Source organism: Streptopelia decaocto, assembly GCF_964273445.1.
Source record: "Streptopelia decaocto genome assembly, chromosome: 4".
In the NCBI taxonomy this organism is placed as follows: domain Eukaryota; kingdom Metazoa; phylum Chordata; class Aves; order Columbiformes; family Columbidae; genus Streptopelia; species Streptopelia decaocto.
Genome location: NC_138658.1, coordinates 5,634,164 through 5,658,412, shown reverse-complemented (window position 1 = coordinate 5,658,412; position 24,249 = coordinate 5,634,164). Strand labels below are relative to the sequence as shown.

Here is a 24,249-nt window from a genome sequence, read left to right as displayed (position 1 = left end):
ATCACTGTGAAGTTGCGACTGTTTTATAAATGCATGTTCATACAAAAAAAGGCTTAATTGTAGGAAGTCATTTTATTGTTGAAATAAACGACTTATTTACAGAGATAGTTACCTTACAGTTTTCCAAAGCAGACATAATTCTTCTCAGAATAAAGTATTAAAACAGTGACAGATTTAGCACTGTCTAAATGCAGTTTATTCCAAAAAGAAATCTACAGCAATCATTAAACTAAATCATACCAATCACACAGTAAAATGCTGTCCTTTGCAACTACAACAGTATAAAAAGACTGTATATCAGTCATGATCTAGTGGATTAAGCATCAGCTATACCTCTTTCTTCTTGAGTATTAGTGGACCTACATTATCTCCTGTTAATTCATTGTGCTTGTTGTGGGAGCCATCACAGACAGGGAACTGGAAGAAAACATACATGAGGAATTAGTATAACTCTACAGCAATTGCATGCTGATTTTTATACTATGCCAAGAGCACGTCAATAATGTTGCTAGTTCCTCCTACTATGTCCTGTTTCAACATCAAACTCGCTGTCTCCTGTTAGCACACGTTACTAAGAAAAAAAAACCACTGCTAACTGGTAACTAAGTTTGTGAGGTCCTAAAATTGCTGTTCTAGACGCAAAGTTAGGGACAGAGCCTTTACCTTGAAAGAACAGCAAGCAAAGCAGCCATCACAGCCACAAATGCTTTAAAGTTTATTGTGGAACTAGTAACTGTGCTCTTAACAGATTTAATCATTTGCAACCACAAGTACTGCTTTAAGGAAAACTGAAATACTTTGCTGAATCGATTGTTCTGAAGGGAGAATAGTTGAGAGGGTTTCTTAGGTCCAAGGCAGATTTTTTTTGTTGGAACAGAAGTGCATTCAGAGCAGAAAGGACAAAAATCAGACTGCAGTCAAGACGGTCAAAAGAAATTGAGGGTAGATGAAAAATATCCATGTACATCTAGTTGGTTTGGGGGATACAGACTATCCAAACCAGTCATCTACTGGCTGCTCTGGATCTGGTGGGGATATGCTCTCCCTCACCAGTACAGGTCCAGCCTCACTTTCATTACAATACAAACAACTTTCTAAGCATTGTTTTGGCAAAATAGTTATGCTCTAATTAGTTGCAATGTATTTCCAAATATCAAACAAGGCTTGCTTGGTTTTAATCTGCTCACAGGTGGTCACTCGCAGTTTTTCTAGAAAAACACCACTGTGTTTCTTAAAAGTTTACCCAGTTTCTTTCTGCACGTAGACAGATTTACAGTGGAAAAAAATAAGAACTGTGCTATTCTCAAAAAAACAGGAACATGTTCCACTTCCAGGGAAAAGCAACAGGTCAACACGTAACAATTCAGCAACAAAGCACTGATAAAAACATGCAAGTTGCAATCTCTAATCCTACAGTAGCACAAAGTTGTCTTACCGTCTTGGAACGCCAACACCTGCAGTAAGCTTTAGTGAGGCACAGATCTTCAATGTTTATTTCATTCACTACTTTTGGATTTTCCTTCTGTATCTTGAGGTTAATCAAGCTATCCTTTTGCTGTTTCTTCTTGGGGAGGAATGGACGAACAGCGAGGTAACCGAGCAAGGCCAGCACACCCAGGAAAGGCAATAACCGCAGCCATTCTGAAACTAAAGAGAGGTGGAATTTGGATTGGTTCTTGATACTATGTCAGTATGGTGCAGCATCAGCTACCCTGAAATTACTTCAGCTTATGGTAAGGAATGGTGTTGCTCAGTCAGCAAGGCTCTGAGGGCAAACAAGACCGTGGGTAAACCTTCAGAAGAAAGGTGGCCAAGATTAAAATGTGGGGTTTACTGGAGCCAAGGTAAAAGTTTGACTCCTAGAACGTCATCTGAAGTTCAATTTCAACATTCTAGAAGATGACTCAATGGAAGAGAATAAATCCAAACCAAATAAAAGTACTGAAATGAGGAACCCTAAAATTACAGGGTTTCTGCTCACCTGAGGTAAACCTGCACTGTGAACTAGCAAACTGGGCACAATTACGTGCAGTAAGTATATTCAGTGCTGGTATCTTAACATTCTGTATATGAAGAACTATTCAGGGTGTTTTACAATTCCTTTTCTAATTACTTATTTCAGATTTTTAGCTTCTTGAAGTTTTCCTCATTTTATTTGTTCCAAGGTTTTTAGAAACTCTAGGTAGAAATTATACAGATTATTAGATACACACTAGCAAAACTTTCACCAATCTTTTTGGTTCTGTTTTTCAGAGCTCTGTTTGCTCAGGGATCTGCACCTAGTTTCTACAATACATGAAGTAGCAAAGAGTCCTGAGATCAGATAAGTCAAGCCACAGAAAATTGCTCTTTACCAAACTGAGGAACTTCTTTCAAGTACAGGTAAATATCCTCTGCAGACTGAGCTGCCTTGCTACATTGTTATAAATCATCTAGACATACTAGTGAGAGAAAGACTTCCTGGACTTTTTAAGAAATTCATCAGCACCTGGCATAAGATATATCTATCTGTAAGGTGGATCCACTTTTCCAGGAAAACATACTGTGACAATAGTCTAGCGTAATTTAAGTACCATGGTACAATAAAGGAGAGACCATTTTTCTAAATGTATGGAGAATATATTAAACACTCACATAGAAATTGAAGAGAGTTTAAAAATATTTTTAAATGAGAAATGAAGTGTAATGAGCTGGAGCACAAATAGCTGCACAAGCACTTTGTAAGACAAGACACTGTAATCAAGTTCCTCTTTTAAATGATTTAGGATCAGAATATAAAAAAATTTTGTCCTCCATTTTGCTTTTTGAGATTAAGACGTACAAGCAAGGAAATGCAATAGAGCAGGAAAGGATGCTAGGTAGATTGTAGCTCTCAGAAATTACATTTTTCTGTACAGGTTGATTTTATTTGTAATAATAGAGCACATGTCCATGCTAATACTTTTCCAGTTAGAACACAGTGGCTTTTTCTTAATAATTTTAATTTTCTGGAAGTATACCATGTGAGGAGAATTCTTTGTGGGACTACTTTTGTGTTCTCTGAGCTTTCCGTAGCCTTTGAAGTGAAAACCACACTTAGTGCATTTTTCTGGGAACATGCCACAACTGTATAAATGCTGAAGGCACTGCAAAAGCTTTCAGTAGTCTTTCCACACCTGCACCTGCAGCAGTCCCTATGCACAACATCTGACAAAATTTGCTAAGAGTCACTGCACTAGACTAATCTCTGTTGCTTTTTTCTCAGTTACCCCAAGAAGCTCTAAGCCCTAAATTATGACTGTTATCACTGAGATACGTGTATGTTTTCAATTAGACAGAATACTGAGTTTCCTGCACAGCAGTGCCTGTTTGTCTTTTCTATCATTATTGTTCCAAAACACTCTATCGATAGGAATTCAAATACACTTTCTGACCTTACATGAAGAACTGACTTGGAACGTACTTTGGAAGAGAGGAAAAATATTTGGTCACTGGAAAAAATTCCAAATTGAGTCTAACCTGACCATTGGCAAAGAGGTGGATCTCTACAAAGCTACTCTGAACTCCAAGACAGAAGTGCCAACAGGTACACCATAACCAGAAGCAGGGCACGTATCAAGTGTGTGATGAATACAAGTGTGTGATGAATACAGCTGGGCTAAGATTGACACACAAAAAGGAAAAGTCTCATATCAGAATTAAACATTGTTAAAAGAGACCAGCAACTAAACAATAAGTGACATGTCAATACAGCTTGAAACTCCCTCATATGACCAAAAAAAAAAAAAAGATAAATTGGAACAGTAGTCACATCTATGGGAAACTCATAACCAGCTGGGTTCATCCAGATGAAACAGGAACACAATAGCTGTAGCCTCTGAAAAAATAAATTATAAACAAAGAGGAATAGGAAGTACAAGAATATTACATACCATGGTTATTACTTAATATTTGTATCATGCTAACTGCTGTTTTGTCCTCACTAGCCAATGATTTCTCTACGTATTTCTGATCTGGGAGTGTCTGAAAAGCCTGCAATTACACCAATGTGCACACTAATCATAAACTGACTTGTTATTGCCAAAAGACTGCCAGAAGCTTGTACTTTTAGATTGAAAAATCAACATGACCATGTTTCTAGGGCAAGAGAGACAAGATACTGTCACAAAGTAAAAAAAGTCACAGATCTTTGGACTGAGTGAGCAGCGATGGGAGGAAAGCTTCACCCCAACTAATGTAATGATATCTTCCTACAACTGTAAGCTGCTCTGTGTTTTTGAAGCCATTCATCCCTTTCTGAAGCAGATGTAAGGCAATTCACAAGCCTGTTTATTTTCACAGCTGGTAACTCAGAATTCAGCAATTACATTGATTCTGGAAATTCTTTATCAATTCTGCTAAATGGGAAGATGCCATCTTTGGAGCCAGAAATGGAAAGCAGAATATTGAAAAGGTTAGTCTTCAAACTTGACTTACTTTCCAGCACTTTGGGGTTGGTCTCTGTCTAACGTATCAAGAACATCACTGAAACAGGAATGCCCAGAGAATTCTGGACAACAGGCCAGAGTTACATTTTTGAGGAGAGGTTATCTTAACATTTACTTTAACAGTAACAAGTCCAAACAAAGAAGAAACACACACTGAACAGAAAAGGACAGGCTAGCCACTGACAGTTGTCTTTCCCTACCACTCCTTTATTATATTTCACTTTGATTTATGTTTTAGCTAATTTATGTGGAAATGACCCTATACAGACCCCAAAGCAGCTTCTTACAGTAACAGCTCAACTGCAGGTCAAAACTTTAACAAGTATTAGCTACCAGTCATAATGAAGATTGGAATTGTGATGGTATATTCTCTAAACTGATTAAATTCTTAATGCAAATTCAAATTATTTAATTACATTCTCTTCAGAACTAATCAGCAGTTCTACTCTAACAGTTTTCTGTTGGTTACTTGGGTCTCTTAAGGATGTTCTCATTGCTACACAAACTAAACACAAAGGACTTCACACACCACTTTAGTATGTCTATTAGCTTATGCAGCAAGTCTCAAGTTAGAGAGGTGACAGTCCTTTTAGCGACATAGCACACTTTAAGTAAATTAAAAGCCAAAGTTATGGGTAGGTTAACAAGCCACTCTGCAAATGACAACTTCATGATTCAAATGGGTTCTGAGGACCCTGTTATAATGGTATCATCCTTCTTTCCCCTTAGTACCTTAAAAGATGATCCACAAAATTGTCCTCTTCCTGCCTGGCAGCTCTTTACATTAAAAATCTCTCTTAACGTGTAGGCCAAGTATAAGACAGCCCACACAGGACTGTATCCTGTTTATGGAAAGAAGACTAGCACCTAGATTCTTCCATAAACCTTGACATTCTGACCACATGCTATTTTGAGGTGAATGTCTATGCTGTTCTAATAACGTACCAGGGTAAAAAGCAACACCAGCATGAGACAACACTGCTCATTTCAGCAAACTTGAGAAGGGAAGGGTAAAGCAGCTACGACAAGAAACTGCAAGAGGCTTCTGAGCAGCAACAGCGCAACCATTTAGATATCTACTTTCAAACTCAAGGTCAAACACCCTTTCCTTCCTCCCTCACTGGTTTTACCTTCAGGAGTTTTGCACTGGATGTTAACAGTGTTCCTCTCCCCAAGCAAACAGTTTTCCATTGTGATTTGGTGAGGTGATGACAGACAATGGGTGTCTCGAGATTTTTAATCAGCACACTACAGATTCTCCCCAATACTTTTGGTCTGTTGTTTCTACAGCTGATGCACTAGAGAACCAAAGCTGCATCTGCCAGGAAGCTAATGAAGGTTCACAGAAGCAATAAAAGAGCTTACAAGCAATACACTGCGCTGTTCCAGATTTGGGTTCTGGCCTCCCTTTGCAAACAAGGTCTACGCTAGCAAGTGTTCATAGTGCTTGTCCCTGATTAAGTTCAGTAGATGCCACCAAAGGACAAATACTAATGCACTTTGAATGTTTTAAGATTAATATTATTTCTTACCTTCCAAAGAGAAGCAAAGAAAAATGCTTGACATGTTTGATATGTCATTTGCCAAAGAATATCCTCCTCCGTATTTGTAGTAGTAGTAAACACAAAAGACAATATTAATCTCATCTTCTCTATTGTCTAATAGTCTTTCACTAATCTTAATTCAATAGATGTGATCCTGTAAACTGCTGCTGCAAAACAACTCCCAGAATTGGGAATCCTCTGCTCTTAGAGGCTTGTGACTTTAGGTCAGAACAAGCTAAGACCAAACCAACAATACAAAAGAGGCAGCACTTGCTGAAAGAATCCTGTTTTCTCAGATGAAACTTTAAACTGCCAGCAGCTCTGAGTACACCTAAGTACAAAAGTCTTTAATGACCAATGAGGTTTCAATGACTTTCAATAACTTTTAAGCACTAAGAGAGGATTTTTTTTTTTATTTAGGTGCCTAGGATGTGATGTCCTATGATTTCATTTTGAAAAGCCTCACCATGTTGCATTTACCCTATGCCATAATTTTAAGAACCTCATTTTTCCTCAATTTTCATTCATATCCACCTTAAGAGGAAGATAAATGACAGCAGATATTAGATATTATCTGAGTGTTGAAAAAAATTAAAAGTGTCAAAATGTTGCCTCTGTAGGTAGGTATTTTTAATTGTACCTCTCTTTCCCTTGAGTGTTTTGCACAAGAGCAGTCAAAGAAATCACTAAGGACTAGAGGCAGTGGATTTTTTCAGGTACACTCATTAAATCCTACCAGGTCTCAAAGCAATTTCTGACATGGTTTCTTCTTTTACCTTTGTTTCATGTTTGGGACTGACATTTCAAGATGTTTGGTCTCCACTTAAGGTTTCAGTGGAGCTTAAACTAAGCTTAACAAATTTTTAACTACAACTCGTAGTTAAAAGAGCAATAACTTAAGTAAGAAACTGCCAAATTCTAGGAATATGAGAGGGTGCACTGTTATGTAGCTTATTATATCTCACTCCGCCTAACTTTGTAGCAGCTGAATTTCTCTATTCAGTAAATATACTTGACAACATTTTCAGAGGAGAGTAGTTGTGGAGAAAGAAGAATGGTTCATGTAAAATGTCTCTACTTGTCGTGGGAAAGATAATGGGATTTTAAGTTTCGAAGCAGCATAAACATGCTGGGAAATAAAGTACTCAAACCTCGTTTAAATAAATTATGCCTGTTCTAAATTAAATAATTCTCCAGCACTATTAAAATAACATAGCTTAGTGCTGCAAAGTAAACATCTAAGATTGATCCTACCCTTTGAAGACTTTTTCTGTTTCCAGAGAGTTTGTTATAACATTCCTCTTACTTATGACCATGAAACTTATCTTGTCATTTGACATTACTTGAGGTTCTGCCTGTATTATCCCAGCTGAGCCTGTGCTCAGATAGTTCCAGTTTGCAAAGCACTGAAATGCACTGAACACCTAAAGAATTTGCTGGGATTTAGTTTTCTTTCCTGTTCACTCTGTGATAGGGTTATGATTAATTAACAGCTATTTTTAGTCTCTCGCCTAGAAAATGTTTCCAAAAAATGATTAGATAAAAAAACCCTAATTTTGTGTCTGTAGCAGGCTCCCAGAAACAGATTTCTTTTTGTTTTGATCAGTATAGACGTTCCTATAACCTTCACCTTGAAGAGAGAGTGTTTTAGGCCTTCAGCCCAAATCCCATTTTCTGTGTGTGCATGGCCTGAGACTTGCTGCACAAAGAGGAATTTTAAATGCAGTGCAAACGAGTGGGGCTGAGAATCCTGGTGGGTTTTAATCTATCAATACATTTTACTCTATCATTATTCACCTCACAGGACACCTTAAACACTTCAACAGCAACTAACGTTTGGGGTTCCCCCCACCTTTAACAGATAGAATCATAGAATCATTTTGGTTGGAAGAGACCCTCAGGATCATCGAGTCCAACCATAACCGAACTCCAGCACTAAACCATGTCCCTGAGAACCTTGTCTAAACGCCTTTTAAACCCCTCCAGGGATAGTGACTCCAACACTGCCCTGGGCAGCCTGTTCCAATGCCTGCCCAACGCAGCCAAAAAGGCCAATAGCATCCTGGCTTGTATCAGGAACAGTGTGGCCAGCAGGACTAGAGAAGTGATTGTTCCACTGTACTCGGCACTGGGGAGGCCCCATCTTGAATCCTGGGGTCAGTTTTGGGCCCCTCATCACAAGAAGGACATGGAGGTGCTGGAGAGAGTGCAGAGGAGGGAACGGAGCTGGTGAGGGGCTGGAGCACAAGTGTGATGGGAGCGGCTGAGGGAGCTGGGGCTGTTCAGCCTGAGAACAGGAGCTGAGGGGAGACCTGATCGCTGTCTGAACTGCCTGAAAGGAGGTTGGAGCGTGGAGGGGTTGGGCTCTGCTCCCAAGTGACAAGTGATGGGACAAGAGGAAATGGCTCCAAGTTGCGCCATGGGAGGTTTAGATTGGATATTAGGAAAAAATTCTTCCGGGACAATGTGAGTGAAGCCCGGGGTGGAGGCTGCAGGCCCGGGGGATGTGCCGGAGCCCGGCCCGGCCCCACCGCGCCCCTCACGCCATCCGCGGGACGGCAACGGGGTCACGGCCGCGGGGACCCCCCGCTTCCCTCACCCCGCTCCCCTCACCTACCTGTGAGGCGGATAAAGCCACCGACGCTCTCAGGCAGCGGCAGGCGCTTGAGGTACGCGGGCAGCTGGACCTTGACGATGCGCGCCAGGCTCTCCAGCACCATGGCGGCGGCTCCGGCCGGGAGGGAAGGACAGGAGAAAACTCCCCGCCACCACGGAGCCCCGCGCGCTCCCTCAGGCGACTCCCGCCGCGCACGCGCCACGGGGCGGGGCGACGCCGGTGCCGCGCACGCGCTCAGAGGCGCAGCCCGTTCCCCTCCGCTCGGGCCGCGCTCCCCGCGGGAGCCCAGAGGGGGGCGCTGCCGCCGGCCGGCACAGGCGGGAGGGAGAGCGGTGTCGCCAGCAGGGGGTGAGTGCGGCTTCGGTAACGATTTACAGGCTGTGTGTGACCTGTCCTCAGCCTGTCGTGTTAAAGTTGCTTTTCATATGGACAGTCTTAACAATATTGAGGTAAAAGCCCTGGTGAGACCACACCTGGAATATTGTGCCCAGTTCTGGGCCCCTCAGTTCCAGCAGGACAGGGAACTGCTGGAGAGAGTCCAGCGCAGGGCAACAAAGATGCTGAAGGGAGTGGAGCATCTCCCGTGTGAGGAAAGGCTGAGGGAGCTGGGGCTCTGGAGCTGGAGAAGAGGAGACTGAGGGGCGACCTCATTAATGTTTATAAATATGTGAAGGGTGAGTGTCAGGAGGATGGAGCCAGGCTCTTCTCGGTGACAACCAATGGTAGGACAAGGGGTAAGGGGTTCAAACTGGAACACAGGAGGTTCCACTTAAATATGAGAGGAAACTTCTTCTCAGTGAGGGTGGCAGAGCCTGGCCCAGGCTGCCCAGGGGGTTGTGGAGTCTCCTTCTGTGCAGACATTCCAACCCGCCTGGACACCTTCCTGTGTAACCTCATCTGGGTGTTCCTGCTCCATGGGGGGATGGCACTGGATGAGCTTTCCAGGTCCCTTCCGATCCCCGACATTCTGTGATTCTGTGATGTTTTTCATATGGATCGTAGTTTTTCTGAGGTGGGATAATGTCAGTGCTGAGAGGTTTAATATTGCAGGGAGAGGCCCATATGCCTCATGTTCGGCAATGGCTTACACAGAACAAGCTGTATCTCAAGTGCGTTATTTAATTTTCTTTCATTTTTGTGTCAAGGAGACTGGTCATTTTGGCATAGGAAATTACCCCTTTGTAGCCAGGTGAAAGAATGGGAAATAGGCAGCTATTCCAGGTCAATGTAGACAATCCTGCCAGACCTGAAAATTCCTGCATCGTGCCTTGGTCACAAGTCCAACACCATTTGGTTCAAGATGCTTTGCTACCATGAGTGAATCAACCAAGTGCTAACATTGTATAGGACATAGCATGAGCATTTCAGGAAAGCTGAAGCAGTGCAATCCTTCTAGAAGATGCATCTCCTTCCTTATGTGGTCTTGACAGGAGCACAGTTCTCTTTCTTCTCTCAGCGTATGGAAACCACACCATGTCTGCCCGTATCAGCTCTGCACTTCTCTTGCTAGCCCAGAATTGGTAATTAAAAAGTTTTGGGGTAAGTCAATAGGGTTGAGCAAAGCAATGAAAGAGGGATTATTGCATTTCTTGAGTCAGATGAACTCACTGGGCTGTCTTTGGCTGAATCTACTCAGCAGTCATGTTTGCCTTGTATTGAGTGCTAGATCTATTCCCCTAGTTTGGATTAATGATCGATTCAGGATAATCTTAACAAAAAGTTAAAATCACTATAAAGACTCAAGGCAAAAAAAAACAAATACTGGAAGCAAGGTTCAAGACAAACAAATCCAGCTTGTTCTGCTTGTGGCCTGAATATTACTTTACCTGTGACCCTACGTTAACATTTCCTGATGAATCATCTTCTTCAGCTAGTGAGAATATTCCTGTGATCTCAGAGTATCTTAGTTCACTGCCTCACCTAAGTTTATCCTTATAATGACCACGTCTGATGTCCTAAAATGATTCCTTCTTGTGTAGGCAAATGCCTGCTATTAGACAAGATAATGAAAGAGCAAAACGCTTGATTATTCTGTAAAGATTACAAATCAGATGTCATGATGTAACCTTGTTTGTGGAACTTTATGAGGCAAGAATACTTAAGGCTGAAGATACATAAGGCAAATCTTCCAGCCCTGAATCAAACAACTTCACATTGAAGCTGAGAGCCTCTGTCCTTTCCTCCTCCTCCCTTTCTTCTGCTCTTCCAGCCTTCTCTAGATGCTGGCTGTGATACTGGGAACATAGCTGACGTTTCACTGAAGCTCCTGTGTCCTGCTGTGCTGCCTTTGATCAGCACTCCACTCAGCACACTGCTAGAAAATCTGCACATGTTGCAGAGAGGAACTATTCTCACCACGTCTTGCCTGTCGGCGTGGGTGTCAGTTGACATGAGTGATGAACGGTTTTGGTATATGAAAGGCTGAAGTCATAGATTATGGAAAAAACTATAAAGAAGATGAAGCCTGAATGAGATAATTAACTGAAGGGGAGGCAAAAAGGTGGTTTTTAGAAATCCAGTTTGAACTGGGGCTCAGGAGACGCATGTTCACTCTCCAACTTGGCTGCAGACTTCCTATTTGACTTAAGGGGAAAAATGTGAGCTTGCAGGCTTGCTCAGTCCTGCAGAGGAGAACGGGGTTTTACGCAGTATTCTATCTTCAGGGACCGTGTTATGAGGTCAGAACTTAAAATCAGTCAGCATCAGATTTACCAGGCAGTTGTCTTCCTTCTGTTACAACATGTTTAACACCCTATGTGGATGTTCTTATTCTACAGGCAGATTGCTTCTTCAGGATTTTATCAGCATCCTTTTCAACCTTGCTTCAAATTTAAGTGCTGTTGGATAGCTGGAAAATTTTCTGTCTTTTTGGGGGAGAGGAATATGCAACAATTTGTTCTTGCACATTTAGCTTCTTTTAACTGAACTGTTAAAAAGTAAAGATTGCTTCTGCTTGTGCATTTCATGCTGAATTTGGCCACTGAAACTCTGCTATTGGGTAGGATTTATAGACTTGCTGTAATAAACATAACAGCAGAAAACGCTCAAACATAGATGCTTGAACAGAACTTATGTCACTGATACTGAAACATTGTTTTCAGCAGTAGGTATCCTCTATTATTGGGATTTTTCATGTAGCAAGAACATTACAGATAAGATGGAGCTTGAAGCCCACATGAAGAGATCTACATAGTTAGTGCCAGCTCAGGTCTTTCACATGAATTTCTCAAAACAGAGCCTAAAAGAGAACCAATCCAATTAGCTTACTACTATGCATGCTTTGATGAGAATGGTAGAAAAGTTTGTGGTACAGATGCAGATCATGTTTGGTGGAGCTTATTGTGCCAAGCATAATGTCACTAGAACACAGCTGCATTGGTCCGGCTTGCTGTAGAAATAAGAGTTGCCCTCAGCATCCACAAGCTGGTTGGTCCTGGTCCAACAGACTGGGCATAGGTAAGAAGAAGCTGGTTGTGTTCCTTCTCTAGTTACCCTTCAAAATGTGCTTAATTTCCCTGTGCCTTTAATTCAGCTGTAAAATGAAATAATAGTGTCTAGATTTGCAAAGGAAAAAAAAATATTTATACATTATATTTATTTCTTTTCTTTTACCAAGTACATACCAGTAAGGCTAAAAGATGAAAGGTGCTGAGGCAGCAGACACACAGTCCTTCCATCTCTGAAACAAGCCTAAGTAGCACAGTAATTTGCTCAGTACTCTTTCATGGTAATGAGCTTTTCTACCAACCGGGTGTCTCATGTTGTTAAAACCATTTTCTTGGAATTGGCATTGCCATTTTCCATATTGAGTGCCTGGAACAATCACTGCAGCAGGCAAAATACTGTTGTCAACTAAAAACTATCCTGTCACCAAAGAGCTGGCCTCTGTGATCAGCAAACACAAGCCCCTGTCTAGGAGGAAGCTACATCTCTCCCTTTGTATTCATAGAATCATTTTACAATGGGGTTTGATTAGCTGTTGTTCCTGCTGTACACAAAGCTCTCTGTCTCTTACACTTCCCCAAAAGCAAGCAAAATCATGACACCCCAGAAGGGCTGGAGGAACTGTGATTCATTACATACAATGTCTCCATCAGTTAGTTATGCAGCACTGTCAACACCCAAATATTAAATAACTGAATCTCAAAAAATCAGGAGACTGGCATAAGGCCATATCTATAAGGTCACTTTCCTCTATTTTATGCTTATGAACATTGTAAGCAAGTTGCAATTGCATTGCGTGCAGGTTAGGGTTTCATTTCCTACTTGTACATCCAAAGGCTCAGCTGCCTTTAGCAGAAAGCTGAGATTGTCGTGGTTTCACTTGACTCTGAGATCTGGCACCTTAAGTGCCTTCTGCTGGTGTTTATTGGAAAGATCTACTACTATTCTGTGGTGGGCAAAGTGTTCATGAGAAAAATGAGTTTTAAGGAAACAAATCACATTTATGATAGAATCAACAGGGTAATTTTGTGATAGCATAATTTTAATCTTATAAAATTACTACTAAATTAGCATGATATTACTTTCTAACCTAACTAATGCCCAATAATTTTACAACATAACTATTATGTTTTGAAAGCTGGTACTATTTTAATTGTTTAAGTAACTGCAGTGTTCTAAAAATAGCATATATTATTGTTGAATTCTAAAATTCCCCGTGGCTTAGAATGCTATTTGTTGTCACAGATTGTACTGAATGCATTTGTGAGAAGAATGAAAACAGGAATGTAAAGAAAAATGGCAAGATTTCTAAGAACAGGATAAAGTTCCAATGTGGCAACTTTGTGCATGAGAAAACAGAGCAGTAGACACTGGTTTTATCTATTAAAGAAAAGCACCATCTCTCAGCCACAGGTTTAACATTTTAATTTCTTTTTTCTGATTACTACTGCTGGGGAGTGGAAAATGTTATGCATGAGTTGGTTATGAAACAAAGTTGAAGAAAACCCCAACTCAAGAAAAAATAGGTGTATTCAGTATTCAGTGTTAACATCCTAGATATCCCCAGATAAAGTTCGGTTACATTCTACTTACATTATGTGCTTTTTCCAACCAGAAATGTCTTTTTATGCAGTGGCTAGAACTGGTCCATAGTAGTGGTTTCTATAATGTTTGCAGAAATAACACAAGGAGAAACTGAATATCCACTCAGTTACACTAAGTTACTGATTTCAACTGCCTTTATTTAAAGCACAGAAAGTAACAAGTTGTATGACAGGAAACTATGGTAAGTACCATCAGTCAAGTAACACTAAGGATACACAAGGAAACATGCAGTAGATATAATATTGCAAAGAGTTTTCAATTTTGACCCATTACATGAATCATCCAATTTTTCCACCCGCATTAGGTAGCTCATTGGATATGTGCTGCTCAGGAGGATCCAATCGATCCGATTGCTGGTTCCACACAGACTTGCACAGATTTGGAACTTTATTGGCTTCCAGGGAGTCGCTAATTCATAACAGTTTTACTTAAATCAGAACAAGTATCCTTAGGATTCACTAATATGTCCATCAAATACCAGATACGTTACTGATTTGTGGCAGGTTCTGCCTGGTTTGTTGCAATAAACCGGGCTGCAAAATCCACAGATGGTCACCTGTGAGGAAGCTGCAGTGATGGAAAACAGATCCATCCTTTCCTACACTAAGGGACCTACAGAGGACAAAGCCGACACAATCTGGCAAGTACATGCTGCTAAATGAACAGATGTGAACTAAAACCACTATCCAAACACTACAAGCCGCTCTCTTATGATGGGAATTCCAGGGAAAATAAGCTATATATCTGTCAATATATTTTCAGCAGCGGATCACTCACCATTCCCTTTAAAACGGCATCAATCTTTGCTATTAGTGAAGACTGAGTATCTTTCACCAGGCAACTAAAGGTATATTTGTTCCCTTAGTACTTTACTCCTTTGGCATAATAGCTATCACTGAAAGATACTTCATTTTGGAAGGCAAAGGTGAGAATGCCACAAAACTAATTCCTGTGACGCAATGTGCACTCGTTGGCAGTGGCTAATTATAGCACGGAAAAACTACCGGCTTCCCCTGCTGAGCAGAGAGCGCACGATCTCTGCAATATGACTGCACTCTGCTCTTAAGTTCTTCCTGTGTCACAGTGCCCACTGACACCGCAGTAAACCAGCACTTTATCATTGCTCCTCAGGCTGCTGTGTAACAACAGCACGGTGGAGATTTCTGAGCCTGTCTCCCCTTTTCAAGGTTAGCCAGGTCTGGCACTGACAGTAACCCGCACTCCTCTGTCACCTCACAAGAATAAAGAGAAGGGGAAAAAAGAAAACCACAAAGCCAACCAAACAGCCCAAACCAACAAAACAAAACCAAAACCCAGCCACCATGCCTCTTCCATTTCAGGCAACAAGTATTTGTTTAACGGATGGAGATGAAAGCAGGGAAAAAGTGGCTGTCTCGATCACAAGGCAGCCACATGGAACAGTACTACAGGAGGTAAATAAGATTAACATAACATATTTTATGGCTGTCTTAGTAATGCTTTTTCTTCTTTATATTTTCTAGGCACTCCCTGTCCTCTGGACTGCAGGTCAGCTATACCACAGTGCACTTTCAGATCTACGTAGCTGGCTATTCTCTAGAAGATTTGTAAGTTACTTCCTCACTTTTCGAGATATTGCCAGAATTTTGCATAAATTCTGCACTTCACCCCAGTACAGAGAGCTGGTAGTTCTATAAATACATTTCTTTACAATTGATTTCTTTTTTGCCTTTGAATCAGCAGAGAAAGCAAGGAACACAAAAAGTAAGATACATCACCTCAAAGCTTACAGAACTTATTTTACAAGAAATGTAAGCCTAATGACTTTGAAAGGTAAAAAATAAATGAAAAATAAGTACATGGTAGTTAAGAGGCATTCGTCTCGAACAACGTGCTAGGAGAGTGCTATCAGAAACTAGGAAAAGATGCTAGTCCCTCATTTTTTAGAGCAGAAAGTCTTTTATTGAAAATTAGTCATCATAGGTGTCTGTAGCTAATTTATTAAGATGCTTGAGAACATTCTAAACTTCTTCCCCAAGAGGAATGAAATTATTTTTATTCAGGTTTTTTTTACATTTTCATGTGAGTTATTTTGACAGTTTCAGGGACAGAAATGTTCTGATTATTCAGAAAATGGGTACAGTAGAAATTTATTCTGCACATAGTCACTCAAACTGCCAGTCCAATATGGTTTGATCCTGTCAAATATCCTGAACAATGTAAGGCTAAGGCTATCATTTAGTTTCCAAGTACCTGAGTCCTCCATACCTAACTGCAGCAGTGTTTGTTTTTCTAACATGGGAGCTAAACAGAGATCATAAAATCATTTAAAAGAGGCCACAAAATAGTCAGGAATGACTAAGAAATTATCTTTTTCCCTGTTAATTTGAATTTAAATCACTATGACTGAAAAAAATAGTAACTTAGATCCCACTACTAACTCCTTAAGCCAGTATTTCTCAGGATTTTTTAGTTTGGTTCATTGCTTTTTTTTAAGATGATGTCCCATTAACCAAAGGAAAAAAAATGCAGCCCTCATTTTCTTTATAAAAATGAATCTATTGCTTGTAAAAGTGACAAATCTATGTGATATTTCTTGAAAGGCTGAAAAGCATGCTTGACCTTGGAAAATAGAGGTTGCCAGGAGTACAGAAGCTAAGTTGCCTTTGCTTTATAATTTGCAAAATTTCCAACAACTTGCCAACATCTGGCCATGTTTCATGACTACCATGTGTGTCACAACCCACCCTCTCAGAAATACTGCCCCGATCCACCCTCTAACCATAATGAAGAACAGTGTAATAACTGACTAATTTCAGCCTCGGTGATTTAGAGTAATCAGCAATATTTCCTGAATTACAGTACGACAACAAACAGGAATACTCTTCCTGCCTTCAACGAGATATATTTGGCTGTAATTACCTGGATATTTGAGGTCTAAGCAAGCTCTTGGACATCTTATGGTGAACTGGGGCATACCAAAACCAGAAAAGATCAACCAGATCTTTAAAGATGAGGTTGCTCAAAAGGACAAAAGGAAAAGTGAAATGACTCTTAGTACCCCATGATAGTTGGCTAGTTAAATACATGGTCATATACTCCTGTATATACATCTACTCCTGTCAGTTCAAAGACAAACAAAACAAACAAACAAACAAACCCTGAAGTATTTCTATGGACTTTCTTATTTACTTAAATCATTATTTTAAATATGTCAATACAGCATCAAACTTTTAAGCCACTACCATCTACAAGACTAGGTAATAATTTCCCCAGGGAAACATAGCATTATTTTATATAAAACAGAACCAGAGAGGGAAGGAGAGAGAGGATGTTCTACAATACTTCAGTATAACAATAAGTTTAGCTAGCCTGCTTGAATAATTAACTTTAATCGTTAACATTTTATCTGGATTGGCAATTCTCATAGTGTATTAGGTATGCTGATCAAATCATTTGTTAAACCCAAACACTGCTCAAAGGTTGTGGTTTGCTTAGTACATTTGCATTCTGGAACAAGCCTTGGAGGAGCAACCAAACTAGAATGGTCCAAATCTGACTAGTAATCAATTCCATCCAAGTAATTAAAACAGACGTATCTTGAAGGCGTTTCAGAGAGGCCTTTGGTGTCTCCTTTGGTAAACACAATAGGCCAAATGAAGTAGTGCTGAAAATTGCCATAAGACCTTGGTCGTTTTCGGTAACAGTGTACGTCCTCCAGACTTAGCGCGCAGTGTGACGGCAGCCTGAGGGGCCAAAAAACAGGTATAACAAGGAAAGCAACCACCTCCAAAAGGAAAGGGTAAAGTGGGTCACCATTAAACAGCTTTTTGAGATCACCAACTGATGTACCCTGGCCTACTGAAATTGATACAACTCAGATTTGGTCCAGAGAGGGGTTTCACCTGCTGAATTCAGCCTGTGTTACTTTAATAGCTATGACTAATTGCTCAGAGCTTCGCACCCCTATTGTAAGATGCTATTTTGATGTGTATGTATATATTATCTATGTTTATTCAGGAATGTAAAGAATTCATACGAAAGAACAAAACAAAGGTAGTTAGTAAATGCATGTCAACAAAACTTCTCATTTTTCAAAACTGGCATCATAATTACACCGTGCACATGCTCATGTGAGTTTCATGCTTCAATATCCATAGGGCTGAATCAGCACGGAAAATGAACAACATTCTTGTTGACACAAACTGCTGCTGACTTGAATCTCTTTTTCATTTAGATCAAATGGGGGGTTTGCTGGGAAAAAAAATGAGTACTCTGGATGAATACTAATAAATATCCAGTAGCAACTTTCAGAGTTTTAATTGTTTAGGTCTGTGAAAATAACATAACAGATTTTATGTTGTCAAAACTTCTTGTAAACTAGCTCTTATTTTCTATAAGGATTTCAAGAGAAGAAAAATATTTTCTTCAACTGAAAGAAAACTGTTGTAACTATGAGGCTAAAAAGGTGCTAAATAATGAAGTGCTAAACAAAATCCCAAAGAGTGGGAGATTTTGTGGAGAAACTTGGTCTGTAGATGTCAGTGGAAGTTACTGAAGTACTTTATATTCTTGTGAATCCCACATGGCCTTGTGCAAGCCATGAAACCTTAGCATGCCATCACTCAACAAAGCACTCAAGCTTTTCTATGTGGTCTTAAACATTAGATCTTACAACTCCCTATGCAGAGCAGCAAAAACTTAAAATGGATTAATGTAGAGACTCAGTGTTTTGCCCTATGACATAGCAGTGAGACAAAAACAGTACTATACAAAGGAAACATGTAGAATAGCTTGGAAATTGTTTCAGTGAGATGTCAGAAAAGCTGTCGAAGAAACAATGGGAGGTGAAGAATTGCCAAGTTGTAATATAATACAAAAAGTTACCTTTTATCTAATATTCCTTAGAAAGCTAGCTGCTGCCTAACACATTGATCTTGGGCTGGACTCCAGATGTGAAAGGGTTTTGCTACCTCTTCTTCCTAACAGAAGGAGACACAATGGGCCCAGGTATTTAAAACGCTGATCAGGTGGAATCCAGTGACATCCACAAACCTGCTTTTCTTTCACTGTCGTGCAATGGCGCTTGGGTTGGCGAACTAAGCCTTTTTATTTGTTGGGTTAAAAAAAGCCACTGGAATAATCTTACCAGCTTTCTTCTGTCATATTACTCTTTGTGGTCTCCAGAGAATCAAAAGGGTCCCCAATACGGTGAGTTGAGCTCACGTTAAGGAGGGATTTGACTGCAAGCTTGATTTATGATAATTAAAGGAAAAACAAGTCAGACAGGATGCTGAAGAGAAAATTGAGGCCTGGTAATACATGCAAACAGGGAGAAGCTGTTGTTGTTGTTGTTGCTTTGTTTTCCAGGAGCAGAAGCTGTTGTGTTTTGTCTCCTCCAAACAAGAATAGCGACCTACCAGATGGACTAAGAAGAAGAACATTTTTTGTCCAACTAACTTTTTTCTTTCCTAAAAAGATCTTTTTGGAAACATTTTGCACCTCGTTTCTCCCTTTCCGATAGACGAAGCGTCCTGACGCAGTATGGAATGCTGCTTGGTGTTGAGGGTGCTCAGTTGTTCCACCTGTTTTGAAGACAGGTAGAAGAGCATGCTCAAAATGTTAAAATGGCTGGTCTGAGGCAAGTGGAAGTGAAAAACAGACGTTGATGTGCAAGCAAGCTACACTAACCTTTAAACTAAGGCTGGGCTGCTTTTCCCTCAAGTCCCCTCTATGCTGAGGGAAGTTCTAGAACAGTATATCAAGCAATCTCCATTCGTGCTTGCTCTGCTGGACCATCACAAAGCAGAAAAAACAGACTGGCGAATTCAGCCGTTGGAGGTTATCGAGCACGTCGCTGTACAGGGCTCTGTAACACCGTACATGAAAAAGGAAACAAAATTCAAAGATGGAGTTCAAATGAGCTGGTCTGTTCTCAGTGTTTTTGTGCAAACTGTTTATTACCGTGCCACATCTATTGAGCTATTTTGCATAATAAGCCTCTGAAAATCTAACCCAACTTCACCACCATCTGAGGATTAGACATGGTTAATACCTCTCGTCAGCCACTTCTGAGGATTAGCTTCAAAAATCGAATTAAAATGAAGCAAACCCAAATAGACAGGGTAGTTGTGCAATAAGCTGCAATGCCCATATTCAGTAACCATCATCAAAATGACTCTTGTATTTTGTATTACTACATGAGGTAGCCGTGCAAGTAGCGTCAGAGTACACCTGCTGCATGTGGTAAAGGTGAGAGACTCTTTGAGTATGGCACATCCATACATTAAGGTTATGAGGCCTTACTTGCCTGAGTATTCCTACTAAAGCAAAAAATCTATGGAGTTTATTTATTTCCAGAAGCTGATGGGAAAATGTATGAGTTTTGCGTCACCATTTGAGGAAAAAGGGATGAGGTTGAGGAGTGTAACATTCTCCAAGCCGTGACTTGCAGAAATAGCCACAGAACTGTGGGAGTGCATCTTCTTTTTCATCCTATATGTCATTGTTTTTTTTTAATTTTCTCAAGTGTATTTAAAGGCAAGTATTGAAATTGACGGATTTGTTTAAAAAAATGACCAGTGAGTGTAATAAAGTGTTTGTCTATACAGGCTTACTAAACCAACATATACAAACCTGTTTCTGAGCAATGGCCATAAACAAGAGCTATCCAATACATCTTAAATTCTATTTGGGGTCAAATGCTAACAGATATATTGATTTTAACATGCAACTGTTGGAAGGCACACAAACAAAAACTTGACTTACCACATTAACAATTCCTGTTGCCTTAAATTAGCAGTGAAAATTACACACTTTAAACTGTGTTTGTGCTGTTCTTCACTCCTTCCATTATAAGGTAAAATGTGAATCGCAAACCAGATCAAAACTCTTAATATAGAGTCATAGTAGAGGTAATTAACCTCAAATAATAATTAAGAATGTAGAACTGGAATACTGTTAATTACCTAAGCCTCCTGAGATGACAAACAATAAATAAAAGGTTCAAGAAGTTTGTAGCAATTTACAAGGCAGAGGAAGGTTTCTGTGACAGAAAGATGGACACGCTGGTGATTTGGAGCAGTTTAATAGCATCCGGAATCCAGAGCAGCCAAGCAACAGCAAGGTGGTTTTCATCAATATTCTTGATAAAGATGATAAGAACATTCATGAAATGGTTTGGGCCTACGCTTCCTGAACAGGCTGTTCAGTACAACAACAAGCAGAAAATGAAGACTACACAAGGAAGTTGCTAGAAATGGTTGATGTGATCACAGAAAGATAACAAGTACACGGCATTGTTTTCTCTCTAGCCTGTATGCGATGCAAATGCTAAAAAACCATGGCGGTCCTACCACAGTAATACTTTTTAAATTATTCTTTAAAAGAGCGCGCATTGCTACCCAAATTCACTGCTGGCCAGTCTCAAGCTTCATTGCACAATCAGGTTTTTTGAATATGCTGCTTTCTCCAGACAAAAATTGGCATCCTAGATAGCAAGAAAACTAACAGTAGTGCATTTAAGGCACTATAATGAATGCAGACGTGTTTCAGTGCAATGGGTTTAACTAATTACGTATCCATACTCCCTGGGCAGCCAATGCCACGTTTATTAATATGGTCTGTCCCCTCATTAGAGGACAAGGGCAGTCTGCCAAGCCTGCTCTGCTTGGTACTTCATGGGAGTAGGAGTCCTTAAATGTACACAACTATGCATAAATCTACACGATTTATTACTATGAGAAAAAAAAGCCTGGCTGAGAGCGGTGCTGCACAAAATAAAGCCCCCAAGGAGCTCCAAGTGTCACAGAAGGTACCACTGCAAATGAAAATGATGAATCGATGACCCTGGCCCTTGTGCTGACAGTCTACGTTACTGTGTCTTCCCTCTGGTGTTGTTTTTGCCATACACTGAGGAACTCATTTTGGTTTAGTTGCATGTGTCCATACGCAACTAGAACCAAGTTTCAGGCACCAGGCCTGAGCTCCTCGTCGCTCCTGTCCCGGGCAAAGGCGGACCCTTGGCTGCATCACTGGCAGCACAGGGACAGGTGCAAAGCCCTTGGCCTTTGCCCAGGCCCCCCACACCCCGCGGGTGACAGAGCGCTGCCGGTCCTGCCTCCCAGGCGGAAGAACTCCTGATTAGTCCCTTCCCAGCCGCCTGCCGCGCAGCCACACGGACGGGCGCGGGAACAGGGGCCGCGACGCGAAGGAAGCTGCTCCGATGCCGAACACGGAGGCAGGCGATGCCCCGTCCCCAGCGCGGCCCGATGCGGGACAGTCCAGCCCGCTCCTCAACACCCGCCGGACCTGACTGACAGCCGCGGGGCCGATTAACGCGCGGAGGGATACCGCGCCGCCGCGTCAGCTCACACATGTAGATCCGGCCGCCGCCGCCATTTCGTGGGAGGGCGGTGGCTGTCGTCAGCGGCGCGCGCCGCCGCAGCGGAGCCGCCGGCCGGTCCTGCTGGGGCGGCGGCAGGAAGCGGGACCGCGGGGGCGCCGCCCTCCCCGGGGTGTCCGCGGGCAGCCCCAGAACGTTCCTTCCCCCGGCCCCTCCCGCCGGCGCGGCACCGGCGCCTGTCCCTCACGAGACCATCCCGCGCCTCCAGCGGTGTTGGGCCGCAGCGCGCGCGGCCGGCGCTCGCCCCGTTTCCCACCCGCCCCGCGCCGGGGGGTTTTGCTGGCGGCGTGTCCGCCCCGCCCCGTCCTGCCCTTCCCTTCCCTTCCCTTCCCGCCGGCTCCGCCTCCCGCGGCGTCTGGGCCCGGCTGCGCTGGGCTCACTCGTCCTGTCTCCCGGGCGGGCGGCGCCTCTCGGCTTTCCCCCACACCCCGTTCCTCCTGCCGGCGGTGACGGCAGCGGCGGGCGGAGCGCTCCCCGGCTCGCTGCCCGCACGCCTCTGCGCGGCCGCTCGGGCGCCCCCCGCGGCTGTTTCCGGAGGAAGGAGAAGCGCAGTTGCCCCCTCCCCCTCTCCGCCTTCCTCCCCCTCCTCCTCGCTTGCTCCCTCCCTCGCTGCCGGCCCCCCCTCGGAGCGGAGCGCGGAGTCACCGCGGCGCACAGACGGGCCCGGCGGCGGCACTCGCACACAATGGCGCTCAAACGCATCAACAAGGTGAGCGCCGGGGCTGCTCCTGCGGCCTCCCCCGCTCGGGTTTCTGCTTTATTTCTGTGCTTTCCTCCGCCCGGGAGGAGAAGGGCACGGCTGTGGGTGCTCCGGGCTCGGCGCGGGGGGGAAGGGGAGGCGGGAGGTCGGCGGAGCGAGGCCGCGGCCTGGCCCGGGCGGTGAGGCCGCTCTCCCCGGGGCTGGGCCTGGAACCTCGGCGGCCGGAGGGCGAAGCGGGGGGCTCGGTCGGGCCCGGGGCGCGGGCGGCGCCGCTCCTGTCTCCCGGAGACACCGAAATGTCAGCGCAACCCGGGGCGGCTGTGGCGTCGCCGCCGCCGCTCCCCCGCCGCCGGCCGGCCCGGATGGTGCCGCTCCGTGTGTGCCGGACGCGGGTTGTGTCCCATCGCGGCTCTCCCCGGGACGGGCAGCCGGCCTGTCGGGCCGCTCGCTCCCCTCTGCCGTGGAACTTCTTTCCCGCATTGTAAGATGGCGGCGGGTTCGCCTGGTTCGGGCTCTTTCCGGGATCTCTCGCTTTCTGCAATAACATGACACAAACGCGCACACACTCCGCTCTCTCCTCGGCTCCGGAGCAGCTGCCGCGGTGCCATCATCCTCTCCCCGCCTTCCTCCCCTTGCACCCCGGGCCCGGCTCGGCCCTCCCGCCGCCCTCGCCCCCCGCGCCGGGCGGGAGCGCGCCCCGCGTTGCACAATCGGGGCCGGGTGGAGCAACTTCGCGGCTAACTCGGAAAAAATGCCGAGGTGATGAAAGGGGGGGGTTCGCCTTTTTTGTTTTAAAGCCTCTCCCGGGGGGGGAAAAAAAGGCTCCCGACGTGAGGTTGCGCTGGGGCAGCCGGAGGGTTTCTCGGCGGGTGTAATCGCGGTGGCGTTGCCGGGAAGTCGCTGTTGGTCTGCGCTCCTACGCGAGCTACGTGGAGCACTTACGTGTTTCTAGAGCTGAGAGGAGTTTTCTTGGTCACCTCTGCCAAGATGGCAGAAAGTCGGTGTGTCCTGGAATTGGTGAACTAAACTTGGGTGCACAAAACACCTTTTATAGGCAGCGTGTGAAGTTTGCCACCTACTAGTCTTCCTGTAACATCCCATCTCTTGTGGGCATATTTTAATCAAGAGGGGGCCGTTTATAATTTATTAGTGAAAGGATAGCTCTGTTATCCCTGAAAATTTGAAATCTGTTGCGGATTAGTGCTAGCTGAGTGAATTGTCTTTGAATTACGGCTGCATTATCACAGGAATTTCAGAACAATTCCTTTTGAATCTGCCATCAGAACTTGTTCCCCTGTGCTAGCGGATGATATCACTTGAGTTGAAGCACAGCTAGGGTACTCCCTGGTATGCTTTGTCATCAGCTCGTGCTTATGAAACACATTCAGGCACCGCAGGTAAGAATTTGTTGTCAGATATAAACCAAGGCAAACCCCCACTTACACAGTCATCTGGTGGTCACAGCCTTAAAACGATTCAGCATGACTCTT

The 24,249-nt window shown here is 43.2% G+C and overlaps 2 protein-coding genes and 1 long non-coding RNA gene across 3 annotated transcripts in view; 2 read left to right on the top strand and 1 right to left on the bottom strand.

Annotated features, from left to right (window-relative positions):
* Window positions 1-53: 53 nt before the first annotated feature.
* On the bottom strand, window positions 54-8,839 carry CISD2 (CDGSH iron sulfur domain 2). Its single transcript, XM_082051940.1, has 3 exons — window positions 8,628-8,839; window positions 1,436-1,647; window positions 54-417 (listed from the first exon to the last, which is right to left on the bottom strand). The coding sequence occupies exons 1-3, from the start codon at window positions 8,728-8,730 to the stop codon at window positions 328-330; spliced, it is 405 nt and encodes a 134-aa protein (XP_081908066.1). The 5' UTR covers window positions 8,731-8,839; the 3' UTR covers window positions 54-327.
* Window positions 1,609-4,312, top strand: LOC309439402. The gene is made up of 3 exons (XR_014183982.1): window positions 1,609-1,733; window positions 2,254-2,382; window positions 3,392-4,312. It is a non-coding gene; the product is annotated as an uncharacterized lncRNA (long non-coding RNA).
* Window positions 8,729-24,249, top strand: part of UBE2D3 (ubiquitin conjugating enzyme E2 D3) — a gene marked incomplete at its 5' end in the record, with an annotated part of 35,170 nt that continues 19,649 nt past the window's right edge. Inside the window, 2 exons of the mRNA XM_082051201.1 lie at window positions 8,729-9,076; window positions 22,037-22,768. Coding sequence (XP_081907327.1) covers window positions 8,729-9,076; window positions 22,037-22,768 — 1,080 coding nt within the window. The remainder of the gene's footprint in view (window positions 9,077-22,036; window positions 22,769-24,249) is intronic.

Bases quoted from the DNA above. Each gene is read 5' to 3' on its own strand.
- CISD2 (XM_082051940.1), bottom strand. From the start codon at position 8,730: ATGGTGCTGGAGAGCCTGGCGCGCATCGTCAAGGTCCAGCTGCCCGCG. The intron at 1,648-8,627 runs GTAGGTGAGGGG...ACCTCTCTTTAG, and splicing joins TGGCTTTATCCGCCTCACAG to TTTCAGAATGGCTGCGGTTA. The intron at 418-1,435 runs GTAAGACAACTT...GTTTTCTTCCAG, and splicing joins GGTGTTGGCGTTCCAAGACG to TTCCCTGTCTGTGATGGCTC.